General features: G+C 42.0%; 2 protein-coding genes across 4 annotated transcripts in view; both read left to right on the top strand.

The window, feature by feature from the left end:
• Positions 1-12306, top strand: part of LOC129726127 (protein draper) — a 106108-nt gene that overhangs the window by 5015 nt on the left and 88787 nt on the right. The gene's annotated exons all lie outside the window — the stretch shown is intronic.
• On the top strand, positions 9291-10274 carry LOC129725146 (solute carrier family 25 member 35-like). Its single transcript, XM_055680627.1, has 2 exons — positions 9291-10002; positions 10066-10274. The coding sequence occupies exons 1-2, from the start codon at positions 9291-9293 to the stop codon at positions 10272-10274; spliced, it is 921 nt and encodes a 306-aa protein (XP_055536602.1).

The raw sequence follows: 12306 nt of genomic DNA, 5'->3' as shown, positions 1-12306 counted from the left end.
CCGTTAATAGTCGCCAGGTATACCTCCCTTCTGGTAGGCCTTAAACGCGTCGGATCTTTGCGTGTAGACATCGGAGCACTCTTGGTCCCACCACGGAGTGGGAGGCCGTTCTTTGATCGTTACGCCGGGATATTTCTTCGTTTGGGCTTGCAACGCGGCGTCGAGAATCAAGCCCGCGAGGAGGTTGTATTCTTCAAGTGGTGGGTGATGTTGAATCGACTCGACCGCTTTTGAAATCATTTCCTCGTATAACTTCCAATCGACATTCCGTGTGAAGTCATACGGAATGTCAATTGGTCGCATGCGAGTCGACCCGTTATTAATTGGAATAAGAATAGGCAAATGGTCGCTACGGTGAGGATCAAGGATTACCTTCCATGTGCAATCCAACCGTAGCGACGTCGAACATAAGGATAGATCCAAAGCGCTTGGGCGCGTTGGAGGTTTCGGGATACGTGTCATTTCACCGTTGTTTAAAATAGTCATGTCGAAGTCATCGCAAAGGTTATAGATTAAAGAGGAGCGGTTATCATTGTATGGGGAACCCCAAGCCACGCCATCAGAGTTGAAGTCTCCCAAAATCAAACGTGGTGAGGGAAGAAGTTCTATTAAATCAAAGAGCAGCCGTTGCCCAACCTGTGCTCTGGGAGGAATATATATTGAGGCAAAGCTCTTTACCTTGTATTGTCATTTGACATGCGACAACTTCGATGCCTGGAATCGAGGGGAGGTTAATACGATAGAAAGAATAGCACTTTTTAATCCCTAAAAGTACTCCTCCATATGGGGTGTCTCGATCAAGGCGAATAATATTAAAATCAGGGAAGTTGAGATCAATATTTGAAGTAAGCCAAGTTTCACAAAGGGAAAATGCATCGCATTTGTTTTTATTTATCAAAACTTTAAACGAATCAATTTTTGGTAAAATACTTCTACAATTCCACTGTAAGACAGAGATAGAATCCTTCATATACGCAGTTGAATTAGGCATCGAAGGATACAATCGCTGCAAGGAGGGGCCATTGGGCAGTCAACTGCTTCAAAAATGATCTAACTGTTGGGAGGAATGCTGTAAGAAAATTTTTTATTGGATCGGGTATATTAAAATTTTCAAAAATCCAGTCCACAATGTCAGAAAATTTCACTAATCCAGAGTTTGTTTCATCAACTGGATGTGCAAAAGGAACAACTGGGGTTTTAGATGTTCCTGGCAGTGCTTCTGGGACTTTAAATTTGCAAGCCCAGGAGGAGTTTGCTTCGGTTTTTCCGCAGCACTGTTTGGTTTGTTCGTACTTTTCATTACACTCTGGGAAATCTTAGGACCTTTACGGGGAAGTTTAGGAGAAGAAACATTTTTCCTCTTCCTAGACTCCCCAGGATTGGCATAAGATGTTCCCGCTGATGAATCGTCAGAATCGGTTCAATCGGAGGGCAACAGATCAAAGGGGTTCGATGTTATGGTAGAAGTGGTCACGGTCTTCTTCAGCATGCTGGTTTTCCCCACAGTGAATACATTTTTCAGCATTAACACTGCAAGAATCTTCCGCATGAGTCTCCCCACACTTGCTACATCGTGCCTTATTGCAGCAGTAGGCGGCTGTGTGGCCTAACTGCTTGCAATTGGTGCAATTCATAACACGGGGTACATACAATCGCACAGGCAGGCGAACCCGGTCGATCGAGACGTGGCTAGGGAGTGCAGATCCGGCAAACGTAACGCGAAACGAGTCTGACGGAGTGTAAACTTTTTTACCGCCGACGGGAGACATGGACCGCAATTGCTTACAATCCAAAATCTTCGCCTGTGTTTCGGTATTTTTGAAGCAACCGGTTGCGCTTTTAAGGATACACTCGACAGACAGACTCGAATCGGTTATGACACCGTCGATCTCCACGTCTCGTGCGGGTATGTAAACGCGATACTCGCGTGTGAAGAGCTCAGAGCAAGCGATAGCATTGGCCTGTGTCAGATCACTGACCACGACAATGAGCTTGTTAGGTCGGACCTTGGAAATTTTGGTCACGGCCTTGTACCCCTTCGTCAGGTCTTTTGAAATTTGCAGTATGTTTAATCGCTTTGAATTCACTCCTGCCTTTGGACGAAAATAAACAGTATAGCTGCCCTGTTGAGATCCGTCCGGGTAAAGCCTGGGGCGAGGGGGGACTGGAGAATGAACAGGGGAGGGGGTAACAGAAGGGTCAGGGTCAGGGGGGATCGGGGATGGTGGCACGGGAGGCGAGGGATCTATATCCATCGCGCTAAATGTAGCGCACTAGCGAACTAGCGCCGACAAGAACACGTACCTCTTTACTTCTTCCTTCCAGCAGTGGTTGTCCGATCGTTCGAAGCTGCATCTAAAGCAGCCAGCAGCACCAGTACAGCAGCACCAATACAGCCACCAGCAGTGAGCCGAATGTGAGATCACTCAGCACAGCGACACGGACTCGACTGTCAACTGATGGCCTTGAATAATACACTCTTTTGTTTGGCTATTCGTACACACGGACCGGATTGTAATAGAACGACCACTTTGCACGTCCGTTTCTGTCGAGTGTTCGACGCGGAATGATGTATCTTATAAACTAAAACCATAACTTTTATCCTCGCTGCCAACTACGAGCTAAAATAAATCTAACTTAGAACGAGCATGTTTTGTTCAGTGGTATGTGTTGGATAGGTACCTTGATGTTCTTCAAATAGCCATAATTATGCAGCATATGTGGTATGTTTCGCTAAGCCAGGATTGTACGGAAGACTTGTGTTCTCTGAGTGCTGAAGGTGTCATGTGGAAACTAGTTGCTGGTTCTGAATCCGGAGTCTGAACGTTTTCTTGCCGTTAGGTTGGATGTAAGCAGAGGGGAATGAGACTAGACTGGGGCATGGATAGATTTCAGGAAAACGTATATGTGGGACATGTCAAGGCTCGCCAACACATCACCAACAGTAAGAGCTGGTTGTCTATCTCCGGCCTGGAGGGAAGCTATTAATTTAGACCACTGGTACAGACACAGCTTTCGCCGAGCCCAATACCCATTGGATTGTACACACCTTCCAAGTTCTCTTTGATCCATGAATTTTGCCAACTGATGATCATATTCTGCCGTACAAGTGCGAAATATTTATTAAAGGCAATTGGTCTTTCATAAATTTCAACGTTTGTTGCGCCCACCTTTTGGAACTAGAATACTGCGACCATTGGTTAGAACTATTGTAGTATTTGTAGTATATATCGATTTCGTATTTGTAGTATATATCAAGTGAGTGGCCGGTTCCCTCAGCACGCTTCCAGTCAGGTAGAAGGTGCTTTATAAAAACAACTACCTTTCAGGATTAGCAGACCAAATCTCACTCGGTTGCAAGCAGCCCTTGCTGAGAAATTTGATTCTGCTCATGCGTAATGCACCACAGCTGCATAGCAGATGTCCCGAGGTTTCGCCTTCTATATTACAGAACCGACAAGGGTCATCCTGAACTCGGCAAAGCCCTGTTATTAGTCCTGTGTAAGTACAAAGAGCCCACTTGTTGAGCTCTAGGAGCTTTTTAGTAATTTTTCCGTTTGGCGTTATTGCCTTTTCGACGTCAAGTTAGCTGTCACCCGTTGTTCTTCCCAGTATTTAGGTTCCATTTTTATAGATTAATTTGAGATACCGCAAAAGAGTTTCGGACCAACAAATTGCGAGTTGGAGCCTTGTTTGGCCAGTTCGTCTGCTTTTTCATTGCCGTTTATGCTACAGTGCTCTGGAACCCAAACTGACAAACTGACAGAGTTCATACGACACAGCCTTCGCAGTGAGAGAACGCACCAGATGACTGGTGACCCAACAAGATCACTAGTTAAGGTCTCTTTAAGACGTTTAAGCCGCAGCGCACTCACTTTGTGCTTGCTGTGGCCTCTTTTTTTTAAGGCCACCGCACTGAGGAAGCGTATGTAGTTTTCTGGAGTCCATCTGATCATTTTTAGTTTTAAGCCCCATTTTCTGCCAACCGTTTAGGAACATAACCAGAACGCACTGACCGCTAGATCCTAGAAATTTAACAATTTCGCTAAACTGGATAGAACTTCCCTCCAGCTTAAGAGGCATTAGGTTAAGTTTCCTCCTTTATTGAAAGCTACAACTGTAACTTTTGCCGGGTTAATGTTCAGATCCTCTTCTTAACACCAGAAATGGGTTACGTTTAAAGCAAGTTGCATTCTTTCCGAGACTACATGTCAAACTTCCCTCTTACCATAATGACAATGTCGTCTGCAAAGGCTACAATTTCAAAACCTTTACCTTTTAAGCTTCTGAGGAGGCCATCCTCAACTAAAGACCACAGGAGTGGTGAAAGTACTCCACCTTAAGGCCATCCTTTCGTAGCTCTTACAGTTATAGATGATCCCCCCAGCTCCGAAGAGATAATTCTTTGTGCAAGCATGGTATGAATCCAGTTGACTATGCATGTGTGAAACATCCTATTTTTTATCGCATTCGTCATGGAAGAGTAGGTCGTGGTAGGTCGTGTTTTCGGAAGCACCTTCAATATGCAGGAAAGGGCATAATGCTATTTCTTCTACTGAAAGAGTTCTTTGAAGCGCTGTAACTGTAGAGGTACCTGTTTGATAGGCAAATTGAAACTTAGATAAAGGGTATCCAAGCATGTAAGTTGGAAAAAAGGTTGAAAAGATCTCAGCATTTTCCACTCTTGTCGATGTGAAAATTTCGTCAAGTATGTTAGAAGTTGAGACATCGTAAATTCCATTCTGATGCTCAAGGCTACCAAGTTCAATAGTGTGATTCTTGGCCAGCGTTTTGTTGAGTACAGGTGTGTTGACTATACTTTCACATGTTGAATCCAAATTCTCCTCTTGGATTTTCATATTTCTTTATTGTACTCGGTGAGTGCTTTCCTGTACTGCGCCCAATCCGAAGCACGTTTCGCTTCGTTAAACTTCTCCTTAGACGCTCCAACTTCGAGTTGTTTATGATTAGATGAAGAAGTCTCGTCCGAGACACGCCAGTTCTGAATTACCCGTGCTTTCTAGGAAAAAACTACTATCTCGGCAGAAATAATAATAATAATCCGTATAATATCTCCGCAGAGAATTCGATATCTAACTGAGGCTTTCCATGGAAAATATGTGATAAATATATTTTTTACAGCATGTCATTTCCGATTATTCCTATCCGTACTCAAAAAGTTTTTTTCAAATCCTATATATTACACATTGAAGATGATAATATCTACTAGTATTTGCGCTCCAGGTGCAAGACTAACAGCAAAACTTGTCTCTGCTCAATCACTCAGCTCCCGGTTTTCTAAATCTGGAATTAGTAGCAACCTAACTATAGGAGAACGCCTAGCTTGTCGCTGTTTGTACGCTGGGCATATGGATAGCTCATGCGGAGTTTGCCCACAATAGAGGCACTTTTCAGCACCTTTATCGGGTCTCCTGCAAAAGGCAGAATATTCCATAGGGCAGAATAGCAAATGGTAGAACCACAAAATAGCTTGTTTTCTCTTCAACAACACACACTCGCGGCATTTGGCCAACTCTATTGTCCAAGTGTATGCTGTCCTTACTCGCTGCGGCTCATTCGGACTTAACTAATGGAAAGAAAACCTGTTTGAATAATCCTAGAAAACTAGTAGATCTGTCGTTTGTATGCGAGAGGCTGCCACCGCGGAAACCACGGCGGCTTTTTGCCGCCTCGGTTCTTTGCTTGATTATTGTTAGGCCGTTGAGACTAGTGTAAGATATACCCAACATCGAAAAATTACTCTCCACGACGCCGTGAGAGTCTTGAGGACTAAGTCAAAACTGGTCATTGCTTGCGACCAATTATTAAGTCTGGTTACCAAATAATACTAATTAATAAATGTAGAGAAGCAGCTCTGGTACCGTGACCAGGATTCGCACCAATTTGCCATCACGCACTTGGCTATCGTTAGCCAGATTTTGCTTCCAGTGATTCTGCCTTTCGTGCTTCTCGAAATTCTGCCTTTCATATTTCCGCCTTTTGAAACATTCTGCCTTGTTTGTATGGTCATAGAGTACTGCCTTTCATGATTCTGTCTTTTGTGATTCTGCCTTCTGTGGCGATCCCGTATAATCCAGCTGCTTGCAAATGTGACAGCTCATTACCCGCGGCTCGGCAGAACAGCCCCGGTGAAAGTGTTGTTACACCCTTGTCGAGCGATACTGAATGCAATTGCTTGCAATCGAGTATCTTTATCGGTTGAAGACTGGAATCCTTGGAACGGCCTGTTCCAGCCTTCAATAGGTCCTCGACAGTCAGACTCAAATTACTAACTACACCGTCAATCTCGACTGCGCGAGCTGGAATTTACACGCTGGGGTACGCGTGAAAAGCTCACAAATAGCAATTTTGTTTGCTTGCTTGAGGCTTGACACTTAAAACGCAGTTTATTCGGACGCACTTAAGTAATCTCGGTAACGGCTGAAAACCGTGGCGGATCCCTACAAATTTGCATAGTATTCAATGCCTTTACTTTGGGCTAAAAATATACAACCCAGGATATCTTTCCGGGTATCCCTTTCCCTTGCTCACAACGCTAGTGTCAACATCGCAGCTGCTATGGAAAATCAAAAAGCTGGAGCAAGCAAGTGTTTTATACAGGAATTGCTTCGATTTAGGTTTTGTTATCCGTCATTTTTTACCCACACATTTGTGCTCGTTCTGAAAGGGGTATAGCTTTACCCGATGGCTGAGGTCTTCCGAAGCTGCCTTCTTGAACTACGGTACCTTGTACATGCCTGGATCGGACGGGGAATCGATCGAGATTCCGCCTCCAGAATCGCAGGAGTCGGTTTTTTCTACACATTGTTTATAGTGTCATTCAGACAATTTTTAATTGGTTCTTCTGAAATTTTTATGCCAATGGTTTTGCAATGTAGATTATACAGACGCATCATGATTTATGGGGTATGAAAATTTGTTCTGCACTGTTTTGTCGTTCTTAGACGCTGTGAGGGTGTTTAAAGGGGGGCTCTGGCAGCACGTGTGAATTCTCTACTTTGTAAAAGTTCAAATTTCAAGTATTATTTCATCAGTTTTTTTGCAACAATTTCAATAGATTCGGTAAGATAAGTACCATAAACTGGGGTAACTTTGATCAGCGAGGTCATTCGACGGGCTTCAGCAAAATGACTCTAATACTTTAATAAACATTGCTTTTATACTTTTTTCAATTCATACCTCTTTAGCATAGTCTGAACTATCTATATAAATATTTTGTTTGTTGAATCAGACTGGTTTGACCGATAAATCGTAAAAACCAGAAAAATATTTTTCTTGATACAGTGAAATTGAAACCAAATTTTTAGTTGGTATATGGAACATTGTAGTTTTTGGTATAAAAGTAAATTTTTTGTAGAAGTTAAAGAAACTAATAAATATTTACCGAATAACAAAACCCGTTGAGTGACGGTATTAGGCATTAAAGTCAAGTTTTTTTTTTGCTGGAAAACGGTTTTCCAAAGGGACGACGCCTGGCATAATCAGTAACGCTAATAATATTGTCTTTGAAAACCTGAGGAGATCTTAGCACCCCATATAAATGGCTCAAATTCAATATACTCCAAATCTTCAGCAACACCAAAAGTTTCACTTTTAGACCGCTCGTGTAACTTTTTCTAAGTTATTGTTTCACAAGAAAAACATTTTGACTGAGCCTTCCTGCCCAACTATTTAAATATTTAAATATTAGTTCAAATATTATTTATATTTGAACTATTTGAATTGAATTTTTGTTTCATGATCTGAGCGTTTTAGAGTTTTTCATCAAAATAAAAAAAAATGTGTTTATTTCTCCTGAAGTGAATTCTGCATTTATGGCAATGAGCACTCCACCTTTTTGAAATGTGTGTATAAAAGTTTCGATCTCGCCGGAATACATCGAAATTACTTCCGGAAATTTATCGGTACCAAAAATTACTTAAAGGCGGATGATAACAGAATTTGACAAATTTCCTTCATTTTCTGTTCCTTCATGTTCTGTTATTCATTCAGAAAGGTTTTTACAATAATATTTTAACTTAAAGTACTACTTCCTCCTCTCGAAGAGGATGTCGTTTTTGCATTCTGTTCAGAATGTGAAATTTATCATAGTGTTGATTTTTCCAGATTTGGCGTCCTCTTCGTGATGGAGACTGTCGAGTTTTATGCATTTTCTTTTCTTCGAAAAATTCAATTTAGTAAACTATAAAAATACTTTTGTACTTAAAAACACAGTTTGTTGAATAGCAGTGACTAACGTTGTCATGGTAGCCAATATAGGGTGTTATAAACATTGTACCATCATTCTGAAAATAGAAACCATTAATTTTAGTTGTCAAGAAATCACCACATCTCCTGAAGTATTCGTTCGATTTGGGACGTTTATGCATCTAACTTTTGTTCTATGAGGGATGACGCACGTTTTCGTACATATATTATCATCTCTCTGCCATTCTACGATTCATCCTTGAAACTCTCGATTGGACGCTGAAAAAAACCCGGTAAATTTTATCTCGAAATTATCCATGTCTAACAGCTTCAGCAGGGCAAGAAAAACTGGTTGTGAAAAATGTGTTGCTTAAACGTCGTTCAAATTCCGTCTACCAAAACCAGTGAGCAAATGATTAGTAAAAAAGTAATAAAGTGATAGGTAAATCAGTAATAATGCCACTTAAACTATTACTATTATTATTGTACATATACATTAGAGCCTCCGAGAAGCTGAGAGATATCAGAATAATTCAGGTTATTTGAATAACAGAAGAAGCGATTGGTACCAACTTGCTGTTGGCTGTTTCTTGACCTACAATAGCACAGAAAAACCGGTTTGAGTAAAGTGCAGTGCATACGCAAAGGAAGGACGAAGATAGAAGAAATAATAAATGCTGTATAGAAAACCATAAAAAGGCAACCTGTGCTGTGAGTAGAACCCGATCGAATCCATCCCGTAGAGATTAAAATTCCTGCTTTGTTGCTATATACCACCTATGTGCATCACAGTTCGTTAACTTTTTGATTCACCCTTAATAAGGAAATCGGGTTTTATGGGACGATTCACACAACAACAACAACAAAATCTCCTAGAAATAGTGAAATACTATCTGCCAACGAACCGCAATTTATTGCGGTCTCTATTGACATTGTCAATCGTAGGTACTCGTAATTTTGCAATCATAAATCTTTTTTTGTTGCCTACCCATTCACCCGAGTCTAGTGGAATGAAACTGTTCCAAAGTGACAAACTTTAGCATTTTCTTGTTCTGCCATTGCCAGTTCGAATCAACCGGAAGATGGAATTCCTCCTGGGCGGCCTCTCGTCCTGCTGTGCCGTAGTTTTCACCAACCCGTTCGATGTGCTCAAGACGCGCCAACAACTGGAGGGGGAGCTTCTGGCGAGAGACAAGATCGGCAAGCGAGCCTACCGGGGGCTGTGGCAATCGATTGTATCCGTAGTGCAATCGGACGGACTGCGAGGCCTACAGAAAGGACTTCCGGCCGGGGCTTTGTATCAGTTTTCGATGAATAGTGCCCGCCTGGGAACTTATCATGTGGTGGAAAATTTAGGCTGGACACGAAGTGATAATGCACTGGTGAAACCCTTGCTGCCAGTCTTTTGGGGTTGTTTTGCAGGGGTCATTGGCTCTACCACTTCCTGTCCGGTGTTCGTGGTGAAAACGCAAATGCAAGCTAAAAGTGCTCAACACTACAGTGCCAAGTTTCAACACCATCACAGTGGTACCGTAGCTGCTTTCGTAAACATATACAAGGCGAGTGGCGTCAGAGGGTTATATCGAGGCTACACAGCACATCTGACGCGGGTTTCTCTGGGATCTGCTACGCAGATGGCTTCATTTGCTGCCTGCAAAGATTATCTCGCAAAGTATGAAACGTTTCAGGACTCGGTGATCGGCAAAGCGTTGGCGAGTAGCGTCATAGCCGGTTTCATCTTAGCAGTGCTGATGTGTCCCGTTGATGTGGTTCTAGCACGGATGACGAATCAAGGTACGCTCTACCAATTGGTTCGTGCTGTTTTCTAATGTGTGCTTTTGAATGTTTGCATTGCAGGCGTGAACGCCGCTGGAAAGGGTCTTCTGTATGCGAACATTTTCGACTGCTTTGTGAAGATCTATCGCACCGAGAGTGGCCACGGTCTGTACAAAGGATTCGTACCTCTTTACGCGCGGATAGCGCCGCACACTCTGCTGAATTTGACCTTCTGGGATTTTTTCAAGAGCTTGCATGATCGCTACTACAGGAATGGCAGTTTAAAATGAATTAAAAAATAGTTCTATTAGTAATATAGGGTTTTAGTAAGTAGAGTATGTACTTCCTTTGTTTGTTTCTCCAACTATCAGTAAAAAAACCGTTACTTTTGTGTGAATAAATAAAGACAATACCTTGAACGGATAGCTATCAAATTATACTATTCCTCATCATGATTGAAGGAACTCATTATACTATACTATACATTATACTGTGAGGCTAGTGTTACATAAAATTTGGATGGGTGTTATTTTTACAAAAATTAAAAAAAAATCCAATTCATGCCAATTCATTCTCATATTTTCCTTAAGAACAGGAAAATTTTATATTACTGACTTGGTTTAAAATTAGTTTATTTGACACGGCACGATACATTTTCTGTTTTACTGAGCCAAGTACAATTCGTATTAATTCTACGTTAGCAGGGAAAAGAGGGAGGCCTTTTATTTATTCTCGCGGCCGACTACGAGCTAGTGGCGATTTAAGATGAGAGGAGGGAAATACAATTCTTGCTTAAAACTAATTAAGATATACGATCTATTTGTGTTTCGACTGGTGTTCTTTTTTGTTTTTTAAACATAGATTTAGGCTCTTCGTGTTCGTGTCTCCAGCGTCGTATACGGGTATTCTGACAAATAGACAAAAGAATATTAAATTTTAATGTCAGTCTTTTTCAAATAACAGTACAGTTGTGTCATGTACTGGAGATCACCGCTTCCCAGAATGTCTCTAACGAGTACGTTCGGTTGTTTTTCCTCGGGCCCGGAGGGAATCTATAAGCTCGGACCTAACATCACAGAATTCGGCACACGACCAAACAACATGCTCGATGTCATGGTAGCCATCGCCACAAACGCAGTGATTACTGTCTACAAGCCCTATACGAAAGAGATGCGTGTTTAACGTGTAGTGATTGGACATAAGTCTGGACATCACGCGAATGAAGTCCCGACCTACATTCAACCCCTTGAACCATGCTTTCGTCGATACCTTAGGAAAAATGGAATGTAGCCACCGTCCCAGTTCATCTGAGTTCCATGATGATTGCCAACTGTTGAGTGTTCTCTGACGCAAAATGCTATAAAATTCATCATAAGCAATTGGTCTTTCATAAATATCGCCATCAATAGCACCCACCTTAGCTAAAGAGTCAGCCTTTTCATTACCCGGAATCGAGCAATGAGAAGGGACCCACGCTAAGGTAACCCGGTAATTTTTATCTGTTAAAGCACTTAAAAACCGCCGTATTTTCCCCAGGATATACGGGGTGTGCTTCACAGGCTTCATCGATCGCAGGGCCTCAATGGCACTGAGACTATCTGTGAAGATGAAGTAGTGGTCTATGGGTAGGGTTTCGATGATTCCAAGAGAGTACTGAATAGCAGCAAGTTCTGCGACGTACACGGAAGCAGGAGCATCGAGTTTGTAGGAGGCGGTAAAATTTTCGTGGAAAACACCGAAGCCAGTGGACTCATCTAGATTAGATCCGTCCGTGTAAAACCTTTTATCATAACTAACATGTTTAAACTTATTGGAAAAAATCTTAGGGATCTCTTGGGGTCGCAATTGATCCGGAATACCAGAAATGTCTTGTTTCATGGTGGTGTCGAAGAATATAGCATTATTAGAAGTATCTAAAAGTGCGACATTGGAGGAATCGTATGATGAAGGATTAATATCTTGAGCCATATAGTCAAAATATAAAGTCATAAATCTGGATTGAGATTGAAGGTCGACCAACCTCTCGAAATTTTCAATTACTAATGGGTTCATAACTGTGCATCGAATTAGCAACCGGTAAGAGAGATTCCAAATACGATGTTTCAACGGAAGAATACCCGCTAACACTTCAAGACTCATCGTATGGGTCGACTGCATGCAACCCAAGGCAATACGCAAACAACGATATTGTATTCTTTCTAGTTTCAAAATATGCGTGTTCGCAGCGGAGCGAAAGCAGAAACAACCGTACTCAAGAACTGACAGTATTGTTGTTTGGTATAACCTCAGAAGGTCTCCTGGGTGGGCTCCCCACCAGGTTCC

Source organism: Wyeomyia smithii, chromosome 2 (genome assembly GCF_029784165.1).
Source record: "Wyeomyia smithii strain HCP4-BCI-WySm-NY-G18 chromosome 2, ASM2978416v1, whole genome shotgun sequence".
Lineage (NCBI taxonomy): Eukaryota > Metazoa > Arthropoda > Insecta > Diptera > Culicidae > Wyeomyia > Wyeomyia smithii.
This window is presented reverse-complemented; position numbering and strand designations above follow the sequence as displayed.

Excerpts from the sequence above, each read along its gene's own strand:
- LOC129725146 (XM_055680627.1), top strand. The coding sequence starts at position 9,291 with ATGGAATTCCTCCTGGGCGGCCTCTCGTCCTGCTGTGCCGTAGTTTTC. Across the intron at positions 10,003-10,065 it reads AGCACGGATGACGAATCAAG|GCGTGAACGCCGCTGGAAAG; the intron begins GTACGCTCTACC and ends TTTGCATTGCAG.